The 22,641-nt window shown below is 38.8% G+C and overlaps 3 protein-coding genes across 17 annotated transcripts in view; 1 reads left to right on the forward strand and 2 right to left on the reverse strand.

Annotated features, from left to right (window-relative positions):
• LOC135107539 (cyclic AMP-dependent transcription factor ATF-6 alpha-like) overlaps positions 1 to 9,425 on the forward strand; it is a 39,981-nt gene extending 30,556 nt beyond the window's left edge. For all 7 annotated transcript variants that reach the window (XM_064017515.1, XM_064017519.1, XM_064017514.1 and 4 more), the window contains 7 exons: positions 409 to 536; positions 897 to 1,007; positions 1,624 to 1,764; positions 2,300 to 2,448; positions 3,255 to 3,464; positions 4,533 to 4,826; positions 6,534 to 9,425. In XM_064017515.1, the coding sequence (XP_063873585.1) occupies positions 409 to 536; positions 897 to 1,007; positions 1,624 to 1,764; positions 2,300 to 2,448; positions 3,255 to 3,464; positions 4,533 to 4,826; positions 6,534 to 6,969 (1,469 nt within the window). In that variant the 3' untranslated portion in view covers positions 6,970 to 9,425. The remainder of the gene's footprint in view (positions 1 to 408; positions 537 to 896; positions 1,008 to 1,623; positions 1,765 to 2,299; positions 2,449 to 3,254; positions 3,465 to 4,532; positions 4,827 to 6,533) is intronic.
• LOC135107542 (gamma-tubulin complex component 4-like) lies at positions 1 to 20,768 on the reverse strand. Of its 5 annotated transcripts, XM_064017525.1 has the most exons (9): positions 20,598 to 20,768; positions 18,581 to 18,739; positions 18,075 to 18,239; positions 17,490 to 17,639; positions 16,164 to 16,289; positions 14,369 to 14,540; positions 13,998 to 14,079; positions 13,059 to 13,500; positions 1 to 312 (listed from the first exon to the last, which is right to left on the reverse strand). In XM_064017525.1, exons 5-8 carry the CDS (start codon positions 16,246 to 16,248, stop codon positions 13,075 to 13,077), a joined length of 765 nt encoding a protein of 254 aa, XP_063873595.1. In that variant the 5' UTR covers positions 16,249 to 16,289; positions 17,490 to 17,639; positions 18,075 to 18,239; positions 18,581 to 18,739; positions 20,598 to 20,768; the 3' UTR covers positions 1 to 312; positions 13,059 to 13,074. The 5 variants fall into 5 exon arrangements, 3 of the variants coding, with proteins under 3 accessions (XP_063873595.1, XP_063873593.1, XP_063873592.1); XM_064017523.1 differs by lacking the exon at positions 20,598 to 20,768 and having other exon boundaries at positions 18,581 to 18,761; XR_010271818.1 differs by lacking the exons at positions 17,490 to 17,639; positions 18,075 to 18,239; positions 18,581 to 18,739; positions 20,598 to 20,768 and adding an exon at positions 738 to 1,002 and having other exon boundaries at positions 13,063 to 13,500; positions 16,164 to 16,344.
• Positions 20,638 to 22,641, reverse strand: part of LOC135107544 (gamma-tubulin complex component 4-like) — a 7,706-nt gene continuing 5,702 nt past the window's right edge. For all 5 annotated transcript variants that reach the window (XM_064017528.1, XM_064017526.1, XM_064017527.1 and 2 more), the window contains 3 exons: positions 21,825 to 22,021; positions 21,536 to 21,631; positions 20,638 to 20,778 (listed from right to left, as the gene is read on the reverse strand). In XM_064017528.1, the coding sequence (XP_063873598.1) occupies positions 20,707 to 20,778; positions 21,536 to 21,631; positions 21,825 to 22,021 (365 nt within the window). In that variant the 3' untranslated portion in view covers positions 20,638 to 20,706. The remainder of the gene's footprint in view (positions 20,779 to 21,535; positions 21,632 to 21,824; positions 22,022 to 22,641) is intronic.

Below are 22,641 nucleotides of genomic sequence, written 5' to 3' on the forward strand. Positions count from 1 at the left end.
TAAATTTGCACAAATTTATTTAATTAGTTCATGGATGTTGTGCCTTTGGACTCTTGATGGGATGCTGGTGGTTGGTTTGAGCACATTCGTCTCTTGTGGTGCACCTTGGAGGCCCATGTCAACCTCCAGTGACCTGTCTGGTCACAATTGAAGGTAGAATATTTGACCTGATTGACATGGAAGTCAAGGCTCCATATGGTGACAGCCTACAGATTTGTGGTCATGGCAGCACCTGATAGTTGAATCTTGCACTCATTTCTTGTTATTTTTGTTAATTACTCATCTTCTGTGTACTTTACAAGTCTTCTTTCCCTGTTATAAATAAATAAGGCTTAGTTAAAGGACATTCAACAATATAAAATTTATGATCTAGTAGGTGGTCATAACAGACCTGTTTTTCATCCACAGCTGTGACCCGGACTATTTCTGGAGGCAACACTAGGATAGTACAGGTCAAAGCTCCTCCACCTGCCACCCAGCCTCCTCCAAGCACCACCCCCAGCCCTAGCCCTCTTTCTTCCATTCTTCCACCCCAGGTAGGTTTTGGGACATGGATATAATCCCCATACATGTAGTAACAATTATGCCGTTAGCCATTTTTAGGTTAAATGAGATGGTTTTCAGCTTTGTTAGTTTAATTTTTCTTGCTTCTGTAAGTTACTAAACAAAAAAAAACTCACACTGTCTTGTTTACACAATACTATCCAAAATTAATGCATTTACTAGCTAGAACTAACCCTTAGGATGCTCCACTTGATACTCTTTCTTGTCAGGTTTCTAATCTCTATCTTTGCCTGTATCTCTAGTTTCCTTGTCTTTCTTTCTCTAAGTTTCTCTCACTGAGTTTTATGATAAATACCATGCCTGGTTTTCGTAATTTGTCTTTATTATTTCAGGTCAGCACCCCAACAACAGTAGGAACAGTAGGAACGCCAGCATCTGCAGCCCCCCTTGCACCTTTGGCACCAGCTCTCACTCCTGGCTTGAAGCTATGCAGCATACCTGATGTAAGGATGTGCCAGAGAAAAGGGAAAGAGAAGGGAGGGATGAGAACATTACTTGATCTTATTGCCCTGAATACTTGTTTCTATTACCTAAGTCTGTTTGTCTTTATTTGTGGTAGATTTCTATCACTTTAAAATTCATCAGTAATTTAATTTTTAGATAAGATTGTATGTTACTGTGGATGAATAGAGAATGAATAGAGTAAGCATAGCATGTATTTAGTTGTAGGTTGCTTGGAATGAATGCAAAGATGAGATTGTATGAAGATACAGTAACAGTAACTGCAATGGGAGTGAAACAAAAGCAAAAATAAGACAATGTTGAAAAAAATGGAGATAATTTGTCTGATGAACATGTATGGGTAGAGTGAGAAATGAGGCAATGATGTGAAAAGATGGTAAAATTAGATGGTTGACTGAGCAGAGTAGAGAATATCACAATGGAATAGGGACAGTTGGAAAGAATTATTGGCAGGATATTGCATTGGACATGAAGCTTAAGGATAAAAGGAAGACTGTGAAGACTCTTTATGGATTTCTTTACACCCTTTATCTCTGTTTTTTATATCATACTTCTGCACCTTAAATGCCTCCTTTCACCCAATATTCTCTTATTCAGCTAAAAGCTTTCAAGCGGCAGCAGAGAATGATCAAGAACCGAGAATCAGCAAGTTTGTCTCGCAAAAAGAAAAAGGAATATCTCAATTCCCTTGAGTTGAAGTTTGCTGACCTGGAGAGTGAGAATAAAAAGCTTAAAGAGGTTGGTAATTCATGAAATGTACAGAAGATGAGCTGTGTTGAAATATTTTTTCTCTGATGAAGAGTTTCAGTAACATGCTGTAACTCTTATATAGTTGGTTTTCATCAGCCAACTTGGTCAAATTTTTATCAATTTTTTTCACCTCTATCCTGATTGAATAAGACAAGAGTTACAAAGGAATAATTTGCTTCCATATAATCCCCAGAATCTTGTAGTTACGAGGTACAAGAAAAATGGGATGATTATAAACATTTTTATGTTCCAAACATGTGAGATATGTAACAGTTTACCAAAGGATCTCAGCTTAATATGTATTTGTGTGTGTGTGTGTGTGTGTGTATATATATATATATATATATATATATATATATATATATATATATATATATATATATATATATATATATATATATATATATATATATATATATATATATATATATATATATATATATATATATATATATATATATACTCGTATATGGGAATATCCAGTAGCTTCTCATTCTTGACAATTATTGTCCTTGCTTGACAGGAAAACCTTCGCCTGCAGCAGCGAGTAGCACATCTAGAGACAGAGTGTGATTCACTGCGCCGTTCAGCCGGCCGTGCCTCCAGTCGGAAGACAACCACTGCACTTTTTGCTCTCATCTTTCTCTTTTCCTTAAATCTTGGACCCCTTTCGTAAGTATCACTGTTTGGCAATGTTGTATTGTAAATGTTTGAGTAAGTTGGATGATAACAAGTAGGAACAAACAGATGATGGCTACATTTCTTGTTAGAATAGGATTTGGTAGCTGATTCTATGTAGCATATTCATTGTACTATAATAATGCTACTTTTCTGTCACCCACAAAGTATGCATTTAAGGAGACACTATCCAGTGATTCTTCTAATTATAAGTACTTTTAAGCATGCACCCAAGGGAACTATGATGTTATACTAGTCTTAACAAACCTAAATGGATCAAGACCTCAGTTGGCAGATTTTATGTAGAGGTAGAGGGGAAGCATGTGTGTGAGGTGAGACAGGTGACAGTATAATGCAGTATACTGTGTCATAATTTTCAGTTTTGTAATTTTGCCATTAAGGATACATGAACATCGTAACTATTGTTGGCCAATGCTTTTGCTCACTGATTGAAATTTGATGCCAATCCAGAATCCTTATTAACTTTTTCTACATTATTTTTCATCTCTATAAAGTGATCTTAAAAATTGAGATTTAGTAGCAGTACAAGGTCAGCATGCTTCATGTTTTTAAATATGACAAGGCTATGTAAGCTAATCAGCAGGGGAAGCATTGCCTAATGATAGTGTTATCATGCTTACGAGTTCTTAGATGGCAAAATATGTGAATGTGTAACTTGGTATAGCATGCAGTAACAGCGTCATCAAAAAGGTTAAAGAATTGGAGAACTCTAACTTCAGTATAGAGCAACTAAGGGAAAAGTTTAAGAACAGTATTAGCAGAATAGCTTTGCTTTCCAGGGGCATCCTTCTTGGTGGAAAATCCAAGCTGGACTCCCTCAAGGGCATCCTGCCAGGAAGTGATGAGCTGAGTGTCCCAACCAGCTTCTCCCAGCGGTCTCTCTTGTGGACAAGGGAGGAGACAGCAGATAATGATAGTGGATCATCCCACTTGGCTGCCAATGCCTCCCATACCTGCCCCATGTACATTAATGCTACTGAGAGCTTAAGGTGAGAAAGCTGAGGGAAAAAGGGTTAAATGTGAGTTGGTAATTTGTTGGTGAGTAAATAGATGTACTTTTAAAGGTTGGCATCCCAGTGCCAAGTCCTCTAAGGTTATTGTCATGTGCCTATGTGTATTGCTTTACAACTTTCATTATGAACTTATGATTAGGTTATGTTGCTTGGAATTCCTTGTATTCCTATATCTGTTTAGGATACCAGAGATAGTTATAAAAATTCATAGGCTTTTTTTTTTATTTACATTTTGATCTTGCCGTAAAACAACTTTTCTAACTTAACTCTTTGCTGTCTTTCATGATCATTCCTGGCCTTCTTTAGGTAGACATAAAGACAAAAATTGCATTTGGATACACACACACACACACACACACACAAACCAGGTTTGTGGAACTTGCAGGTGACAAAAAAAAAAAAAAGAATCGAGTCAAACCAGTGATTCATTGTGTTTAGTGGCACACACAGATATAAAACCACATAAGCCATCTAGGATACTAGTTTAAAACTTTTTGCACTTTGCAAAAGTACATCAGATATACAATTTGTTTTGAATCATAGATTATGAATAGGATAAATGATAAGGGTTGAGCTTCTATAGAAGCAAATGGCTCAGTAGGATCAACTGGTATTTTTTAATGCAATTAGTCAAGGGCCAAGGGGTTAAGGGAGCAGTGTGAATGATTGTGAATGTGAAAGTTGTTTGCCTTGCCTTGGCTAGCTTCCTTTTTGGGGAAGACAGCCTTGGTATAAGTATGAAAGCTTTTGTGAATAGGTGTGTAGTAGGGAAAGGGAACTGTCTCATTATGAAGTGGCAGAGGTAAACCAGTGTGTGCTGTCAGGTTTTGCTATGGAAGTATATGACCAGTTGTACTGGGGTGTAGTAGTATGTTTCACAAGACTATCCCTTTCCACCAGGGGCTGATGAGCTATTTGAATGATGTGTGTGTGTTGTGTATGGTGCTTTGTCAGACTCACCCCATATGAGATTGCTGCCTGGGTTTATAGACAGACAGATGGATGTATTATAGTAACATTTTACTATTGTGCACCCTATTTCAGACTGGAAACAGAGTTAAGAGACTGGTTCGAACACAAATTCAGACCTTCAAAAACTGACCGCAAGAAAGATGATACCACAACTGCTAATGCTGGTGGTGCCTATCCCAAAGCCAAAATTGTAAGAAAGGGCCTGGCAGGGCGTTTGGGAGGGACCCTGCATGGGGTTACAACAGGAAAGGATAGAGAGTCAGCTGTAAATGAAGTATGGAATGCTTTGGCACCCCCTCATCCACCTCCAGCACACCTTTATCATTACATCCATCCTGAGGCCCTGCAAGTTGATAACCCAGCCAGGTAAGGCCATAAGGGTTTGAGTTGGTGGACTCTTTCATTAGTAACTATCTCGCCTCTCCTTTCTCTCAGACCCACAGTGTATGCCTCATAAAATTATTATGAACCACAGTTGCTCACCATAAATTATCACAAGTAAAACAACAGACATTTGACTATGTCTAAACTGCAGATTATTTGAGATGCCACTGCTTTGAGTACTTTATTGAGTACTTTATTGAATGCAGACCATAGTTTGCCTGATATTTTGCTGCAGTTCAGTGTGTGGAGAAACATTACTGGGATAAAGATGGATACCCACCCTAACACCTGTGTGTGGAAGGCCTAAAATAACTTATAGTGTGTACTATATATTTCATTTGGCATCTTATCTACAATCTGACATCATCATAATTTTCAGGAAGCTTTTAAAGTAATTTAACTGAGAATGCCACTACATGGTACTGAACATCTTGAGCTTCAGTGTTATAAATTTTCCATTATTCATCATAATATTTTATATTTGTTTTTGTTAACACCCCTGGGTTGTGCAATCACTGCTAAGTTTCAAGTTACATTAAAATCACCTATTTTGTATACTGTAAGCTAAGGCACATAATATAATAATAATATAATCGGAAGAGCCCAACGGAGAAGAGAGAGTAACAGCATAAGCAGAAGGATTAGAGGTTAGGAAAAGGTCAAGAATGTTGGGCACATCTCCAAGATGGTCAGGAATACGAGTAGTGTTGCACCAATTGCTCTAGGTCGTGGAGGATAGCAAAGTTGAAGGCTAGTTCACCAGGATGGTCAGGGAAGGGAGAGGAAAGCCAAAGCTGGTGGTGAACATTGAAGTCTCCAAGAATGGAGATCTCTGCAAAGGGAAGAGAGTCAAAATGTGCTCCACTTTGGAAGTAGTCAAAGAATTTCTAATTGTCAGAGGAGTTAGGTGAGAGGTATACAGCACAGATAAATTCAGTTTGAGAGTTTCTCTATAGTTGTAGCCAGATAGTGGAAAACTCAGAAGATTTAAGAGCATGGGCACAAGAGCAGGTTAAGTCATTGCGCACATAAACACAACATTCAGATTTAGATTGAAAATGAGGATAGAGAAAGCAGGAGGGAACAGAAAAGGGGCTACTGTCAGTTGCCTCAGAAACCTGTGTTTCAGTGAAAGATGAGGTTTATTAGAGGAGAGGTGATGTTCTACAGATTGAAGATTAGATATAAGACTGCAAATGTTGCAGAAATTAATGAAGAAAAAGTTGAGGGGAGTGTGTCAAGACACTTAGGGTTGATATCAGAAGAGAAGTCCAATCTGGAGGCATTTGTGGTCCCCTCCCCAGATGGGGTCTGTGAGGCTGGTGTAGGAGTCGCCATGATTTAGAATTTTGAGTGAAGGGTGTGTGTGTAATTAGGTGCTTGTAGTTTTGTGTGAAGGAAGAGAGTTGTCTTTAGAGGGCAGGCTGTGACTGCCCTCTTGTATTGTGAGACACAAAGAGAAACGTTCAGTGAGGTCAAAGCTGGGTTTAATGATAAGTTCACAGCTCCCCCCTGATCCAGTGCTTTAGACCTCACTGGGAGTAATTATCATTTTGGCAGGTCCTTACTGCCTCCTACAGAATGTACAGATTTGGATGTAAAATTAAAAAATCCATATAGTGAGATCCAGTGATTAATTAGTTAACTGTATTACACCTTACTGACACTTTTCTCCAAACTATCCATCAGGCCGGAGGAGCAGCGTGCTGTGTTGGCCTCTGCACCACGGCTCTCGTCATTCCTAGAGGCAATCCAGCGTCGTGATGATACTTATTATGTGGTCTCCTTCTCCCCGGACCATCTCCTCGTGCCTGCCACTGCACGAAATGATTCTGCACGGCCTCGTATGTCACTTCTTATGCCAACACCACGCCCAATGAATGAGTCCCTGGCACCTCCTAGGGACCATGTGGCCCTGATGCAAATTGATTGTGAAGTAATGCATACCCGCCTTGTTCACGTAGCTGAGGAGTTCATCCCTCCACATCTTCGTGCTGGTGGCAGCAATGCCTCCCATCCAGCCCCGCAAACCCCTCCAGAAGCCCCACAGCCTAGTCGGGCCGAGCCTAAGAGACGGCCCAAGTCCAGGCCATTCTTGCCCAATACTGGTCAGCCAAGCCAGTAGCTCAGTGCAGTGCAAAGGCACCCAAACTTAACTTAATAACCCATGGCAGGGATTTTGAAGGGGCAGGCACATCAGGCAGACTGATGAGCTGAATGTACTGACAGTTTATCCCTTGACTGATGCTTGATGGTAGATAGATTTAGGAAAGGAGTTACAGCAGAGAGAGAGAGCAGTTAAGTTTTGAGAAGGGCTGGCTGCTATTATCATGAGCAGCAGTTTATTGACAGACGCACAATGTTTGGTCAAAGGATGCAATTACCATAGAAGCAAGTATTGTCAGTGATGAAGATACTGGGCTCAGGGCAACACAAAAAATCAAACTGATGCCTCAGACTAAGCCCACAAAATAGACTTTATAAAAGGTTATATTTATACATATATATATATATATAATCTTAAGTACAATAAGATGAAAACTACAAATTAATGAGAATACAATAAACTTTTCCCAGCCAAACTAAGAGTAGACTTAAGAAGTACTTTTTTTTTTTTTTTTTTTTTTTTTTGATTGGTGAACCATTCCATTGCCTTGGAAGTTGTCATGATCTTCATTCCTTTTAGTTTCAAGTTGTGAACTGGATCTACAATTGTTCCTGTAGTGTCTTTGTATATGTATGTAAAAATTACAGAACCATTTTATATGCTGTGGTACAGGAAGGGAAAAGGGAATATATTTGGTGTGAAGGGATGTAACATGTGGCACTTTGTGGTGTGATATTCAGAAGCAGTGCTTGCAGGGAAGTAATGTGATGCAAAATGTGTCAGGACACTGGCACAAGTAGTGTAGTGTAGTTGTGGTGCAGAAAATGTGGTTCTTTAGGTGGCGCTATAAATTATGTTTTAAAAGAAAATGGCGTTGAAAATACCTATGGTTCGAAGGAGTGAAACCCGTTCTAAAACTTTTGGTTAAGAATTAGGTTAAATGTTGTGCAGGTGCTGTTTGGATGGTGTAGGTGCTGTCTGAATGGTATTTCTTATTTCCATTGACAAAGTACAATCTTTCAGTTGTGTTGTTCACTGTTTTATCATAGGTACATGACGGCAATTTAATGTAATTGTTACATCTTCATACATCACTTGTGTGAAGGAAAAGGGCTTTTGTGGTAGTGTAAATGAAGCAGCCACCAGGCTTCTGTTGTTATACACTAAAATCGTGTCGGTTCCAGTAGTTTTGTCACTTGATACAGAGATGGTGACAGTTATGCTGATACTCTCATCTGCTTTCTGGCCAAAGTATTCTCATTTTTTAAAATGTATGAAAATTTACAACCTAATTATTTGTGCCTGTATAATCTGGTAATTATAAATAATCAATGTATAAGATTTTTGTAATTAATGTAATTTGTTTTTAAAACAAAATAGGAAACTTTGTTAACAGGTGAGAGCATTGCATTACCATCTTTACACATTTTCAGGTGACAGAATTACTGGACAGAATTGTTGACAGGTAACATGAAAATCTGATGAACTGACATTGAACTGATCTGTTGTTTCCATTTTCTACAAATTTTATTTGGCATTTTTAACCTGTGAGAGATTTTATTTTTCCCACCTTTTGTATATACTACATATCTATCTATTTATTTTGTTTTATAGATATCTTTCTATAGTACATAATAAGGCTGTGATTTTTTTTTAAGTTTTCTTATCCTTGCAAACAAAAGCAAATACAAATTTCATCAGACTATTTTATTGTACTGAGAAAATGTATGTAATTTTCTTACCCTCCAAAGTCCAAAGGTTGAGGATATTGGAGTGAGAAACACTAATCTAATAACTGTGTTGGCAGAATCCAGGAAGCTGTCATCATGATTCTGAGTCAGCACCTGTAGTGATGAGGGAAACCAATTTAGGATGCCCTAAACTTTACTTGGTAGTAAATGCAAGTGGTGTAGGTGGTTGTGTTCAAAGCTGTGTGCCACAAAAAAATCCAATGGTAAAAATTTCTGCCCTTGCCACAGACTGAGTCATAAATATGCCCTAGAGAAACAGCAAACATCTGTTGCTGGAAAACGTATTTGTACAAAGTCACAGCCATGCATGGCTTCAAATTCTGGGTTCTTAGAAAGAACATATTGCCATGATGTGACATTCTCTCAAAACCACAAATGTGATTTTTTTTGTTTGACTTTCCTTCTGATGGGTAGCTAACCCATCTGATAGGCACATTTGTTTGCTGTGAATGGCATTTTTTCCTATAGTTATGTAAGATAGATGTTGCATTAGTGTGTGTGTGTGTGTGTGTGTGTATGTGTACATATGCATTTATGTTAATAGGCAAGATGAGAATGATAATATTTGACTGATTTAAAAAGTGTTACTTTTATGATTTCACACATCTGAAAATTAAACTGATTACAATGTTTCAATGTGATGAGGACCTAAAGCTTTTGCACTTTTATAATTTAATTATCAGAAAATATAGTTATAATGAATTAATAAAAAGACATCTATAAGTTTGGTTTTAGATTCTTATCCTCTCCATTTCCTTGAGGATGTAAACTATTAACTGATGGCTTTTTCATGGAGTGATCTTGACATGTGATGAAAAAAAGACCTAATTCTTTTTACTTGGTTTAGGCACATTGGAGACTTGCACATGAATACTTGTCTTATCACAAATCTCAGGCTGAGACTGCCATACAGCAGAAAAAATAGTGAGAATTAGGAAATTTGCAATACACATTTATGTATAATGCATGTTAACCTTGCAAACGGGGTGGAATCTTTGCAAACAGGATGGAATCTAAAGGATTTTGTCTGAACTCCTCATACTGTTTTTATCTTCTTCCTATATGATGACTTTAAAGCACAAAATTTGCTGCTTTTTTCTCACTGCTATTCTGTCCAACTCTCTAATGCAAGAGTTAATTGATACTCTCAATCTTTCATCTCTTAATTGACATACTCAGGAACTCCCTGCCTGCTCCTGTATTTCCTTCTATGCAAACTTAGTATTGTTCAATGCCACAAAAACTCAATTCCTCCATCTATCAACTTGACACAACCTTCCAGACAACTATTCCCTCTTCTTTAATAACACAACTGTCTCCCTCTTCTACACTGAATATCCTCGGTCTGTCCTTTACTTACAATCTAAACTGGAAACTTCACATCTCATCTCTAGCTAAAACAGCCTGTATGAAGTTAGGCATTCTGAGCTGTCTCTGCCAGTTTTTCTCACCACCCCAGCAGCTAACTTTGTACAGGGGCCTTATCGGTCCATGTATGGAGTATGCTTCACATGTATGGGGGATTCCACTGATACAGCTCTTTTAGACAAGGTGTAATCAAAAGCTTTCCATCTTACCAACTCCTCTCCTCTAACTGACTGTCTTCAGCCTCTTTCTCATCACTGCCGTATTGCATGAAACAAGAAATAATGGGTTCAAGCTTGAAAAATTTAGGTTTAAAAAAGAGATTGGAAGGGATTGGTTCTCAAATAGAATGGTAGATGAATGGAATGGACTCAGTAATCAATTTGATAGTGGTGAGTCATTAGGGAGCTTTAAGAGAAGACTAGACAGATTTATGGATGGGGATGATAGGTGGAAATAGGTAGTATGTTTCATGTGGGAACTGCCACGTGTAGGCCTGGTGGCTTCTTGCAGTTTCCCTGGTTTCTTATGTTTTTATCTTTTGCTATCTTCTACTGCTATTTTCATGCCAAGTGCTCTTCTAATCTTGCTAATTGCATGCCTTCCCTCCTCCCGCAGCCTCGCTGCACAAGACTTTCTTCTTTCCCTCCCCCCTCTTTTGTCCACCTCTCTGATCCAACAGTTAACCAGTATGCTCAATCATTCATCCCTTCCTCCTGTAAACTCTGGAACTACCTGCCCACTTTTGTATTTCCACCTTCCTATGTCTTGAATTCTTTCAAGAGGGAGGTTTCAAGACACTTATTCTGTATTTTTGACTAACACTGTAGACTCTGTTCAAGTACCAGCACCTCAGTGGGCCCTTTTTTTATGGCAATTTTTGTTGTCCTTGGCCAGTGTCCCTCCTACATAAAAAAAAAATGGCTTTTCTTAAATACAATGTCAAACATTGCAACAGGTGAAAGCAAGTGTGGCCAGTCAGTGTGACCATGTCCACAGAGCTATGTATATAAGATATCCTCGCATCTGACATGATGCTGTGCTATGTGGAGGTGTCACAGTATGACAATGCCACATAGTGTAACACTGGCCTTCGGATCTAGGGCCTTTAGAAGGGATTTCTTTTTATTTCACTGGATGGAAAGAGAATATGAAGAGAAAGCGCTTTTCCTTCTTAAACATATGTCAAAGACAAAGCTATAGGACTCTGTGGCCACTGAACATCAATATGAAACTCTCAAGAAAAAACTTAAATTCTAAGAAGATACTTCATGTCTGTCACACCTTCATGAGCTACCTCAGAAGACCAAGGAGTCTGAAGAGATAAGGAAACAGATGGTCCATTCCCCTACTACTCATCTGATGCCACCATTAATTAGGAATTCAGAGCAAGGTTGTTATTGCTGCAGGGATATACACATGCATTTGAACCAGGCAGAGAGAGAGAGAGAGAGAGAGAGAGAGAGAGAGAGAGAGAGAGAGAGAGAGAGAGAGAGAGAGAGAGAGAGAGAGAGAGAGAGAGAGAGAGAGAGAGAGAGAGAGACAGAGAGAGGAGAGAGAGGAGAGGAGAGGAGAGGAGAGGAGAGGAGAGAGAGAGAGAGAGAGAGAGAGAGAGAGAGAGAGAGAGAGAGAGAGAGAGAGAGAGAGAGAGAGAGAGAGAGAGAGAGAGAGAGAGAGAGAGAGAGAGAATGTTAAGGAAGGTAGTGGAAGGAGTAGAGGGAAAGGCTTAATGCTGACACAGGTCCCCTCATATCACATCTTGTAAACACTGGGCATCCTTTCTGCTGACCTATCACTCTACCCAAAGGGAGTTGAAGCCCCAAAGGGCCAGAACCCTGTCTGTTTCCCTATAGGCAGGACCTTCATCTCTCTTCTCTGCCTCTCCAAAACCCAGAATATGTAAGTGTTATATGTACTTCTACTGTAACATGCTGTTTATTGATTATGATATACTTAAGTCACTGCCACCTCCCTTTGACAGGAATTGGGAGGGGGGTCCGATCCATTGATGAGCCCCATGTTCTCTCCTCTATCTCTGTCTGGGAGCGAATGAGAATAATACTATGTTACGTGAACCCTGTAACAGATAGGGAATATATTTCCAGGTTTGACCGAATAAACATAATTGAGTCGACGTATGGGTCTAATTTAACATCATCCTGAGTGTTGCCTCCTCATGCAGTAATAAGATTGATGTTGTATATTTGTAAAGACCAAACCTAGCAGTATGAAGGTGAAGGAACCCCTGCCTTACTTCTCAGATACAGAATTGGAATCTGAAGATGATAATGAAATAAACCAGAAGCCAGACCATGACTGGAGAAAAACACTTCTCTTCAGGAAATCAAATATATCATGCAAGGTATGATTAACAGTTCTAAAGAGGAGACCAAGAAAACAATATGAAAGAGAAATTCAGATGGAGAACTAAAGTGCACATGTAGAGGAGACTGCTCCTCAAAGTGTTCCTGTTGCAGAAATGAAAACAGTTGAAATATTAAGTGCAAGAACAGTGCAGCAGTTGAATCAAGTTCTTCAGAGTGCAACAATGAATGGAAGTCATGATTTGTATGACATTGGAAGTAATCCTTGTACTGCATCCTGCTGCTGTACCTTGGCTACTCTCCCTATTGAGCAAAAGAATATGGTCTGCAATTGTATGTGAGGTCACAGCCTTAACTACACATCTCTATGAGCTTAAGCTCTTTTCGAGAGAACTCCTTTTGCATACAAGTCAGGGATTAAATTACTATCAGATAACCATGTACACATATACTCTGTTGCAAAATAAGCTACAACAAGGCTTCTCCTCAAAATCTGTCTATAGAATATAGTCCCTATAGCACGACTGGAATTCTGCTATATCACAGATGAGTGTTTCTTGACATATGATCAAACTCAAAAGTGCAACACAACACCTGCCATGGGTTATTCTATAGCACAGCTACTGATTTTCTTTACTTCATAACAAAAATATTTGTGAATTTATACTTGCAGTTCTCAGGTCTCACTGTCCTTCCCTGCAGGCTGCTGTTAATCGCTGAAGGGAACCAGAATGGCGGCTGTAGTATCTGTTGTAGTCAATGCGCATGATGAGCTGTGAGGTATGTTGCTGTTGTTCTGCACGATGAAGTCTTAAGTTGGAAAGCATAAAGAATAGTTGTGCAGCTGCTCTTTCAAATTCCTCATGTAAGCTCTCCACCATCTCTCTGTCAGTGCTTCCATTTCCAACAAAAGACTCTAGATGGGCACAGAACCTATGAACAAGCCCAAGGAGGCAGTGAATAGCACGAGCCACCACTGGACTATGGAGGAAACACTGGGCTGCTACTGATGCTAAGAAGACATGGTGTGCTGCTACTAACTGTTGGTAGTCCTGTGTCTCATTCACTGCTTTCACCAGTTGCCAATGTTGAGATTCCAGGACATCAGCCTAAGAAGGGAGAATCAGCTTACTATGAAGAAAATTAGGTAGTACAGGACAGAGGAAGTTTGCCTCACCTGAATACAGGCCCTAGCTTGGCAAGTGGAATGATAGCATAGGAGGGTGACAGCAGGGAAAATATTTCGTTCAAAAGATGCAACGTCAAGTAGCTGTACAACTGAACTGAAGTGGAATTAGTGAAAAGAAATACACTTAAGTAGTTTAGTCATACTGAGAGAAAGAGGGAGGAGTATGTATTGAAAATATAAATGAGTGAAACTGAAGACAGAATGGCGACTTGCAAATAAGAGCTTGGATAAAGAGAAACAGAGGCTCTTGATACTAAGTTTTCTTCTCTAACATTCACTAAGAAGAAAATTAAATAATTGGACACATTTCCAAATTTCTAGTTAATCAAACAAATAATTAATTCAGTAAAACATTAAACAACTATTTTTCCTATCATTATCACCAAAATATCCATTAAAAATTAGTTAGTTCCATACCTGCAGGTAGTATTGGATGTTGTCAATGAGGAGAGCCATGTGATGCCTGAGAGTCCATCGCAGGCAGGAACCCTCACCCAACCTGCAACATATAATCAACATATAATTCTGTCAGTTGTATATTCATATGAATGTGTAATATTAATCCATGGAGAGAGAGAGAGAGAGAGAGAGAGAGAGAGAGAGAGAGAGAGAGAGAGAGGAGAGAGAGAGAGAGAGAGAGAGAGAGAGAGAGAGAGAGAGAGAGAGAGAGAGAGAGAGAGAGAGAGAGAGAGAGAGAGAGAGAGAGAGAGATGAGAGAGAGAGAGAGAGAGAGAGAGAGAGAGAGAGAGAGAGAGAGAGAGAGAGAGAGAGAGAGGTACATTGCTCACCTGCCACCCCTGGACTGGACCAGCCACAGCTGCTGTAGTCGGTGCTGTGCTCTCCTCACATCCAAGAGAAAGGTGAAAATGGCATTGTACTTGTCTTGAGCTGTTGATGTCAGTAGTTTATGAAGAGGCCAGCGAGCACTGTATGTTAGCCGCAGTGCACCCCACTGCTCCTCTGAGGAAAGAACATTTCCATAACAAGACTCTAACTTCCAGATTGTTACACACTAATTATATATCACTTCCTTTTTTTAACTTACTGTATCATCTACAATACAGTACTGGTATGTACTGCTTGTTTATTTCTAATAATGAGCTTAACCAGTTTTCTGAGCTTGTTTGATGATCACATGTTTAGGTACATGTATTGTAGGTGGCATGGTTACCTGGCTGCCACAGCTACTGTTTCCTGGCAGTTCCAGGCAGGCAGCAGTCCCAGCACAGGTGCAGCCAACCAGGTTGTTCCTACATTCTTAGTAGTATGTCTATTGTTTGAGTTTAGTATGTACTGAGGATTACCTTGTGATTTTTATATACTATGTACAGTCTGAACTTAGTGCTAGCATTATGCCTGTTTGTGAGTTAGGGATTTGGTGTGTTTCAGTGGATCTTGATACCAGGCACCAGGGGTCCTGTGACTGCTTAGCTCATTATGGTTTTGGATAATGTTGCATGCATCTATATAGTATGTTCAACAGTGTTTGTGTTACATGGCATTTATTATGTAGAGGAGTTATCTACAATGTAATGATCATACTTATTGTTACATTGCACTGCAGTGTTTATCAATTTAACAATTTCTTTTTTAAATAATTAATTAATTAATTATTTATTTCATTTTATTTATTTGTATTTATTTTTAATTTATTTATCTTTTTGTTCTTTAGATCAAAACCATTCCACCTTAAATAAAGCTGTTCCAGCATACTCTATTTAATGCCCCATGCAACACGTATAATTTACAAAATTTAATTCCTCTGACTCCCAGAGCACTGACTAGAATGAATAAGCTAATTACCAACACAGTCAATGCCCAACTTTCCTTTGAGAAGCTCCTTGATGGGTACAGATATGGCAAAGGATACTCTGCTCATATAAAGGCATCCAGAACTCCTTCAAACATGAGAAATATTTAAAGAAATCTAATTAAAAAATAAATGACACTGACTTATTTTTATTTTATTTTTACTAGATAAGAATTGCAAGCACTTGCACATATAAGTAGCAGTGTATAAAAGTGGAAGCTGTGGGAAAAGGAATTTTTTAGCAGATGCCTTACAGTTACACACATCTATGGGAATGCACAAGTATACAAATGTTCCGCCACCCCTTTCCCAGCACACTAGCCAAGTGGCAGTGTTCTCACCTGCCATCTGGCTAGCTGAGGCTTGCACCACACTCAGCTTATAAGATTTTTACTGATAAGTGACAGTTACTGTTCTTCAATGAAATGATGTGTGTGATGTGTGATATCAAAGTTTTATTTACTGATCAGACTATACAACTTCTTAGCTCTCACTTGGAGGGTAAAGAAGATAAGAAGTCCATCATGAGTGAGCAAATGGAATGAACTCAGTGAAGACGTTGTCAATGTCATAACTGTCCATGCTTTTAAGACCAAACTGGATACATATAGAGACGGAATACTATGAGATTCCTCCCCTCCTGTAAACCCCAGCTAGGTAAATAGACACACACACACACACACACACACACACACACACACACACACACACACACACACACACACACACACACACACACACACACACACACACACACACACACAGCAGTTTACCTGAAGTGTGGGTAGAAGTGGCTGCAACAGTTGTTGGTGGCATCTTCAGAGAAAGAGTGAACTTCTCTAACACACTGTCTTCCATGAGCACCTGGCGGCCAGCTGACCGGAAGAGCTCAGTGAGATCTGTTGGAAGGAAATGCCAGTGAATGATATATGTGCACATGTTAGGTTTTTATCACTGGTAATGGCATGGCAAAGTAGTTTACAGTAATAACATATTAAGTAGAAATAAACAAACTTGTCAGTGTGATGTAATGAATAGCTCTTCCCTATTCTCAAAAAAATGTTACCAATTGTCTGTCACAAAACAAAATGAATTGTTTTTATGATAGGTAAGCAATCCTCTTAAAGCTTGTGAGTAATCTTTGAGTGAAAGGCCTTGCTTGATGAGAGGACAGGTGATAATCAGTAGAGTGGCACATCTGTTTTAACTAATACAATACTTCATTCAAACACTATTCATTTTTTTGCAATGTGTTTTGAGAGAGAGAGAGAGAGAGAGAGAGAGAGAGAGAGAGAGAGAGAGAGAGAGAGAGAGAGAGAGAGAGAGAGAGAGAGAGAGAGAGAGAGAGAGAGAGAGAGAGAGAGAGAGAGAGAGAGAGAGAGAGAGAGAGAGAGAGAGAGAGAGAGAGAGAGAGAGAGAGAGAGAGAGAGAGAGAGAGAGAGAGAGAGAGAGAGAGAGAGAGAGAGAGAGAGAGAGAGAGAGAGAGAGAGAGAGAGAGAGAGAGAGAGAGAGAGAGAGAGAGAGAGAGAGAGAGAGAGAGAGAGAGAGAGAGAGAGAGAGAGAGAGAGAGAGAGAGAGAGAGAGAGAGAGAGAGAGAGAGAGAGAGAGAGAGAGAGAGAGAGAGAGAGAGAGAGAGAGAGAGAGAGAGAGAGAGAGAGAGAGAGAGAGAGAGAGAGAGAGAGAGAGAGAGAGAGAGAGAGAGAGAGAGAGAGAGAGAGAGAGAGAGAGAGAGAGAGAGAGAGACTCATTCCAAAATATTACATTCTGCAGTAGTGTCATTAGAATTCAAATATAACTGAATTATAATGACAAAGCTGTAAAAGTTCAGATTTTGGAAATTGGTTGGTGTGAAGAGTAGGCAAAACAGTCCTCAGCATTTTATAAGCTACTCAGTAGCTTCTTTAAAAATTGCCAAAAGAAGTGTTTTATTTATTTATTTTTATTCTTTTATTTGCTTTTCAGTGTCTGAAGATAGGATTCCCTGTATCTCCCCAAAACATTATGAAGAGTAAAATTTCATATTGAAACATAAGGTTCTGGACAAACAAGACTTTCTCACAAGAAAGAAGAATGTCTACAGAAAGTTGTATAAAATTTACCAGCACATGGGGTCTGCAGGCGTCAGTAAGAAGGGAGTGATGATGGGCACAAGTGCCTGGAATAGCTCTCCTCTGCCAAGCAGGAATACAGCTTTAAGGTCTGACAGCTCTCCAAGCAGGTCAGCTTCCATCACAAGTTTTCCACAACTCCTGCCAGAAGAGAATTTAAATGAGAAAGACAAAGTTGGGTGTGCATGAAACAGGGCTGAGTACAGAATGGCAGCAAACAAGAAAAAGAAATGGTTAAATAAGAATTAAAAGAAAGGAAAGATAATATGGGCAGCTGGAGAAAAAAAAAAAAATAAATAAATAAATAAAAGAAAAAAAAGATAAGGAAATAGATAAACAGAACAGGTAAATCATCATGTTAAAGAGGAAACAGAATAGACTGTCAAAGTAATAAAATCATGAACTGCAAGGGAAAAGACCATGTAACAGGAACATCAGAGGAAAAAATGGAAAATACAATGAAATCATCAGGAAGGAATCAAGTAATGAAAAGAAATTCTGTATTATTTGATAAACATTAGATTACCTTAAATCCTCTGCTACAAGCAAGCAAGCAAACATACACCTGTCACATACCTCAGAGACACAATTCCTGATGGTCTCAATGGCTCTGCTAAATTTATCCACGGAAAAGGTTTGCTCAGCGGGCCAGGTCTGCCCAGCAGCCCTCTGAACTCTCCTTCCCGTTTTTTTCAACACTTGCCCACTGCGAGATGATGCTAAGCTGGGCCTGGGACTCTCCTGTGTGGTGATTAAGGAAGTGATCACTGAAGGAAGAGGGAATATAACCCCCTTTTCCAACCCTATGTCATCATTTATTTGCAAGTAATGAGTGTAATGTATGTGTTTTCTATATAGACATCATACACAAGTTTTCATCTAATCTAGAGACACAAGTCCTAAATAAATACAAATACATTACAATTCCTGCTGCTTTCCCACCACCTGCTTAGTAATTTACATATGCCCAGGCTAGGTATTTAACTGAAAACAATAATCCTATAATCCATAGCAGTCTTTTGAAGCATTCAAAGCATTGAAGCATTTCCACATGCAGATCTGAAAATTTCCAAGATACTTACCATTTTCTCTCAATGCGCCATGTTCAAAGACAAGGATGAATTCGCCAATGAAAAAGCACTTTCTCAGCTACAGAGAGAGGGATATGTGCTGGCAGCATCTCAAGTCGAAGGTGACACTCTGGGGTTGAGGACATCTTGTCAGTGCTCTCCTTCCAGACTCTGAGGGAATGATAGGCAAGGATGAAGCAAATTGGAAAGCAAATTGGAACATAAGTAAATTAAAATACATGGATGAAATAGGAAAAGAATGAAGAAATATTATAAAAGGAGAAAGAATACAGGGAGGGGTCCTGTTATATGAGCATCCAATATACAGGAAACTGATGATAAAAGATGTGTAAATTAGGGGACTAATCTTATGATACAAGCTTCAGTCCATGGATGAGTAAAATTACAAAGTTTAAAAAGCACACCCCTCCTTCCAACACATACAGGCTGTATGGGGATGTACAATGATACAGATGTGCAGAGGATGAGTTTATGAGTGCTGGGAAGACGACCACACATCCCCTCCCTCGTCTCCTACCTACCATTCACTCCCCCTGCCAGTCCCTCCTTTAAACTGAACTTGTCTCATCAGACTCCCACCTTTACAGCCTTATTGCTTGTGCTTGTTATTATATTTATACTTTATCATCATTCTGATTGCAAGCAGATTTACAATACAGTATAAGTACTGCACAGAGTGTATATTGCCATATGTGACTGATCAGTGCTTAGATGTGTTACAGTGTTACTGCTGGCATGTTCTTTCATTCATGTCTTTGGTGTGCTGTTCTGTGTGTGTGTGTGACTGACTATATGGTGTATAGATTGTGCCTTATTTTGCCTCCCATGCAGCCAATGAGTTCCAGTGCGGAGTCTTAGTAGTAAGGCTAAGCAAGCTAGAATACCAACAACACTCATAAAGAAAAGTAGAAATGGTTAAGAGTGATGAGCAAATTATCCTCCCTGATGCATTAGCTACGCACTGGTGAGTGTTACACAAATTTTATACATTTAACTAACATGAATGGCATATTCTTTGTGGGCTGTTTTCTCTTTCAGGTTGCTTTATCAACAGATTCCTGTAATACAGACACATTTTTTTGCATTTGGTTATAGTATGTTTCACCTTGAAAACTTACCTTTGATGAGGGGGTCATGGAACCTAACGCCCTAAATTTCCCATTTAGTTATGCACTTTTTTAAACAAGAATTTTGCTAATATGAGGCAATTCAAATGGAACCTACCTGCTTGTTATCATTGGGACCTCCCTGCAATATAATGAGAGGACTTGAAGATTCAGTAAAGGGCTAAGTGAAGAAAAAAGATAATGAGTCCAAAATTTTGAACTCATACAGTAAAAATCCCTCTTATTCGGCATCAACGGGACCGCCGGCATGCCAGATACTTGAATATTGCCGGATACCTAGAATAGAAGTGAAATTACGTCCACAATCACCCACCCTACACTCAAAGCATCTTTACCATTACAAAAGATCAGCTGATCTTAATCAGCAGCTGATTTGATCAGCTGCTTAAGTGTAAGCACAACATGCTTCCTCTTTTCTACAACTTTAGGCATGATGAAGGCGTCAGGCGATAAACAGTGCACACGCGGGGACCTGAGTCACTGAGTAAACACAGTGCAGTGGGGCCGCAGGTGGGCACAAAGCAGTGCAACTCTGGTGGCGAGGGGGACAAAGTATGCCTCGCGCGGGGAATTCTAATCGATTTTTATGAGTACACATTGATTTTTTTATTGATTTTAAGGCTCGGGGAAAAAATGTGCCTGATACTTGAAGCTGCCGGATACTTGAATGCCGGATGAGAGGGATTTTACTATATAATATATATAATATATATATATATATATATATATATATATATATATATATATATATATATATATATATATTATATATATATATATATATATATATATATATATATATATATATATATAATATATATATATAGCACAAACCATATGAATCAACAAGAAGTCAGATGATTTTCCTCTCACTTGCTTACCAGAGTCTCTGTCTGCTGACTTAGGCTGGAGGGTAGTGGCTCATGGTGGTGTTGGCTGAGGAGGATGGGGAGGAAGCACATGTGGAAATGAAGAACTCCTGGTGGGGATCTAGAAGGAGGCCATTGCAGGAGCCAAAGAGTAAGCTGATGGTACAAGACTGCATGGACTTTCTGCTCTATCCTAGAGGGTAAGATAAGAAGCAAATCAGTAAGTAAGAGGAGCAATGAATTGTAAATATTTCCAAAACATATAGGTAATCCTTTGAGTTTAAACCTTTACAATATTCTGTTTCTTGTCTCCTGTTCTTCCTATTCCATGGAAAGTAATGGAGGGAAGCTTGAAAGAATGAACTACAATGTGAGAGAAATGTAAAGAAAGGAAGAAATAAAGAAAGAAAAAAAGAAACCTTAAAGCCAATTTCTACAACTATACAGAGCAAAACATATTTGAGAGAGAGAGAGAGAGAGAGAGAGAGAGAGAGAGAGAGAGAGAGAGAGAGAGAGAGAGAGAGAGAGAGAGAGAGAGAGTAGAGAGAGAGAGAGAGAGAGAGAGAGAGAGAGAGAGAGAGAGAGAGAGAGAGAGAGAGACGAGAGAGAGAATTTTAATATATATATATATATATAAAGAAGTGTCCTTTAAAATATGTATTCACTTACTCATAAGCAGCCTTCTGCAACAAAAAGTTCAGTTAAAGTAGAGTAATAAAGGTCTCTACAATACTGTCTTGAGATCTAATACTTCACAGCCACAATTCCATCTCTTCTGTTGGTTCTTATCTGTCTAATATAATTATGTCCGCTTCACAACTAGCCAGTATCTTTATCACCACACCATCATTCATTCATATCTGTTTAGTATTTGTCACTTGTTTCCTTATTATCTGTTTTACTTTTTGTAATTTATCTTGGTGATTTTACTTAAATTTTCATATCCTTACCTGCTCAGTACTTCTTTCACCTGGCCTACTGAGAGTGCTATGAGTTTGTGCACTGTCCTCCAGTATCTGGCATCCATGCAAGTGTTTTTCTTCAATCTGGGAAAAGAGGAAAGCTAGATTAATTTTTTACTTGATTATGAGTATGTGAAACCTCAAGAAGTTTATGAATTAAGCATAATTTTCTCATGACATTTCAACTATGGATTATAACTATACAGCTTCCAATATAAAGACAAGAGCTTGCAAGGTAGAGAGCCAAGCAGAATGGAGGTGGATAAGAACATCATACCTGAGTGACTAGGGTAGCAAGAGTGGCCAGAGTTGGGCCAAGCGGGCGGACGGCCACCAGAGCAGTTGTCAAAGGTAACTCAGGGTCAAACAGCAATTTCTCTTCCAGCTCTAGCACAGTGCGATGGAAGGTGGTGGTGGCAGTGGCTCGCAGTGCAGCAGACAGTGAAGAAAGATAGATTCCACCATGATGATCACCTGCAATCACCACCAATTACCAAGAAAGTCTTCATGGTCATCACTCACTAATGCTGTGATTTCTGAACGTTAGGGAGCATTAAAATATGTTAGTCTAAATTCTGGTTGCTTTTATTAAATCTGTAAGTATAACTATTCTCTTTTCTGTGCAGGCTTTCCCTCTAATATTGCAATAGTTTTTAACCAAAAAATTCAAACAATTTTTTAAAATCAAGACCTTAAAAAAATTGCCCAATTCTAGTAGAAAAAAAGATTCTGATGATATAATTTGTGTGGCTCTTAAAAAAAAACATGTACATGACTTCTACCATAACATGAACACAACACTATTACTAGAACTATCACCATCACAATATTTTTAATACACCACACATGCACATGAAAGGCAAACAAGATAAATTTGCACTTCACTACTTAAAAAACAGTGCTTTAATGGGTACTACACAGAGAAAATAATAAATAAATAAATATATACATTTTCTAAACAGATAAATTACTGAAAGAGGCAAACTGTAAATGCAAATTACAAGCAATAATACTGCAACTTTTTGGAAAGAGGAAAGAAATTATCTTTCATGAATCATCTTTGCCCATTTACCTATAATGTTTAAATTTTACCC

Source organism: Scylla paramamosain, chromosome 15 (assembly GCF_035594125.1).
Source record: "Scylla paramamosain isolate STU-SP2022 chromosome 15, ASM3559412v1, whole genome shotgun sequence".
Lineage (NCBI taxonomy): Eukaryota > Metazoa > Arthropoda > Malacostraca > Decapoda > Portunidae > Scylla > Scylla paramamosain.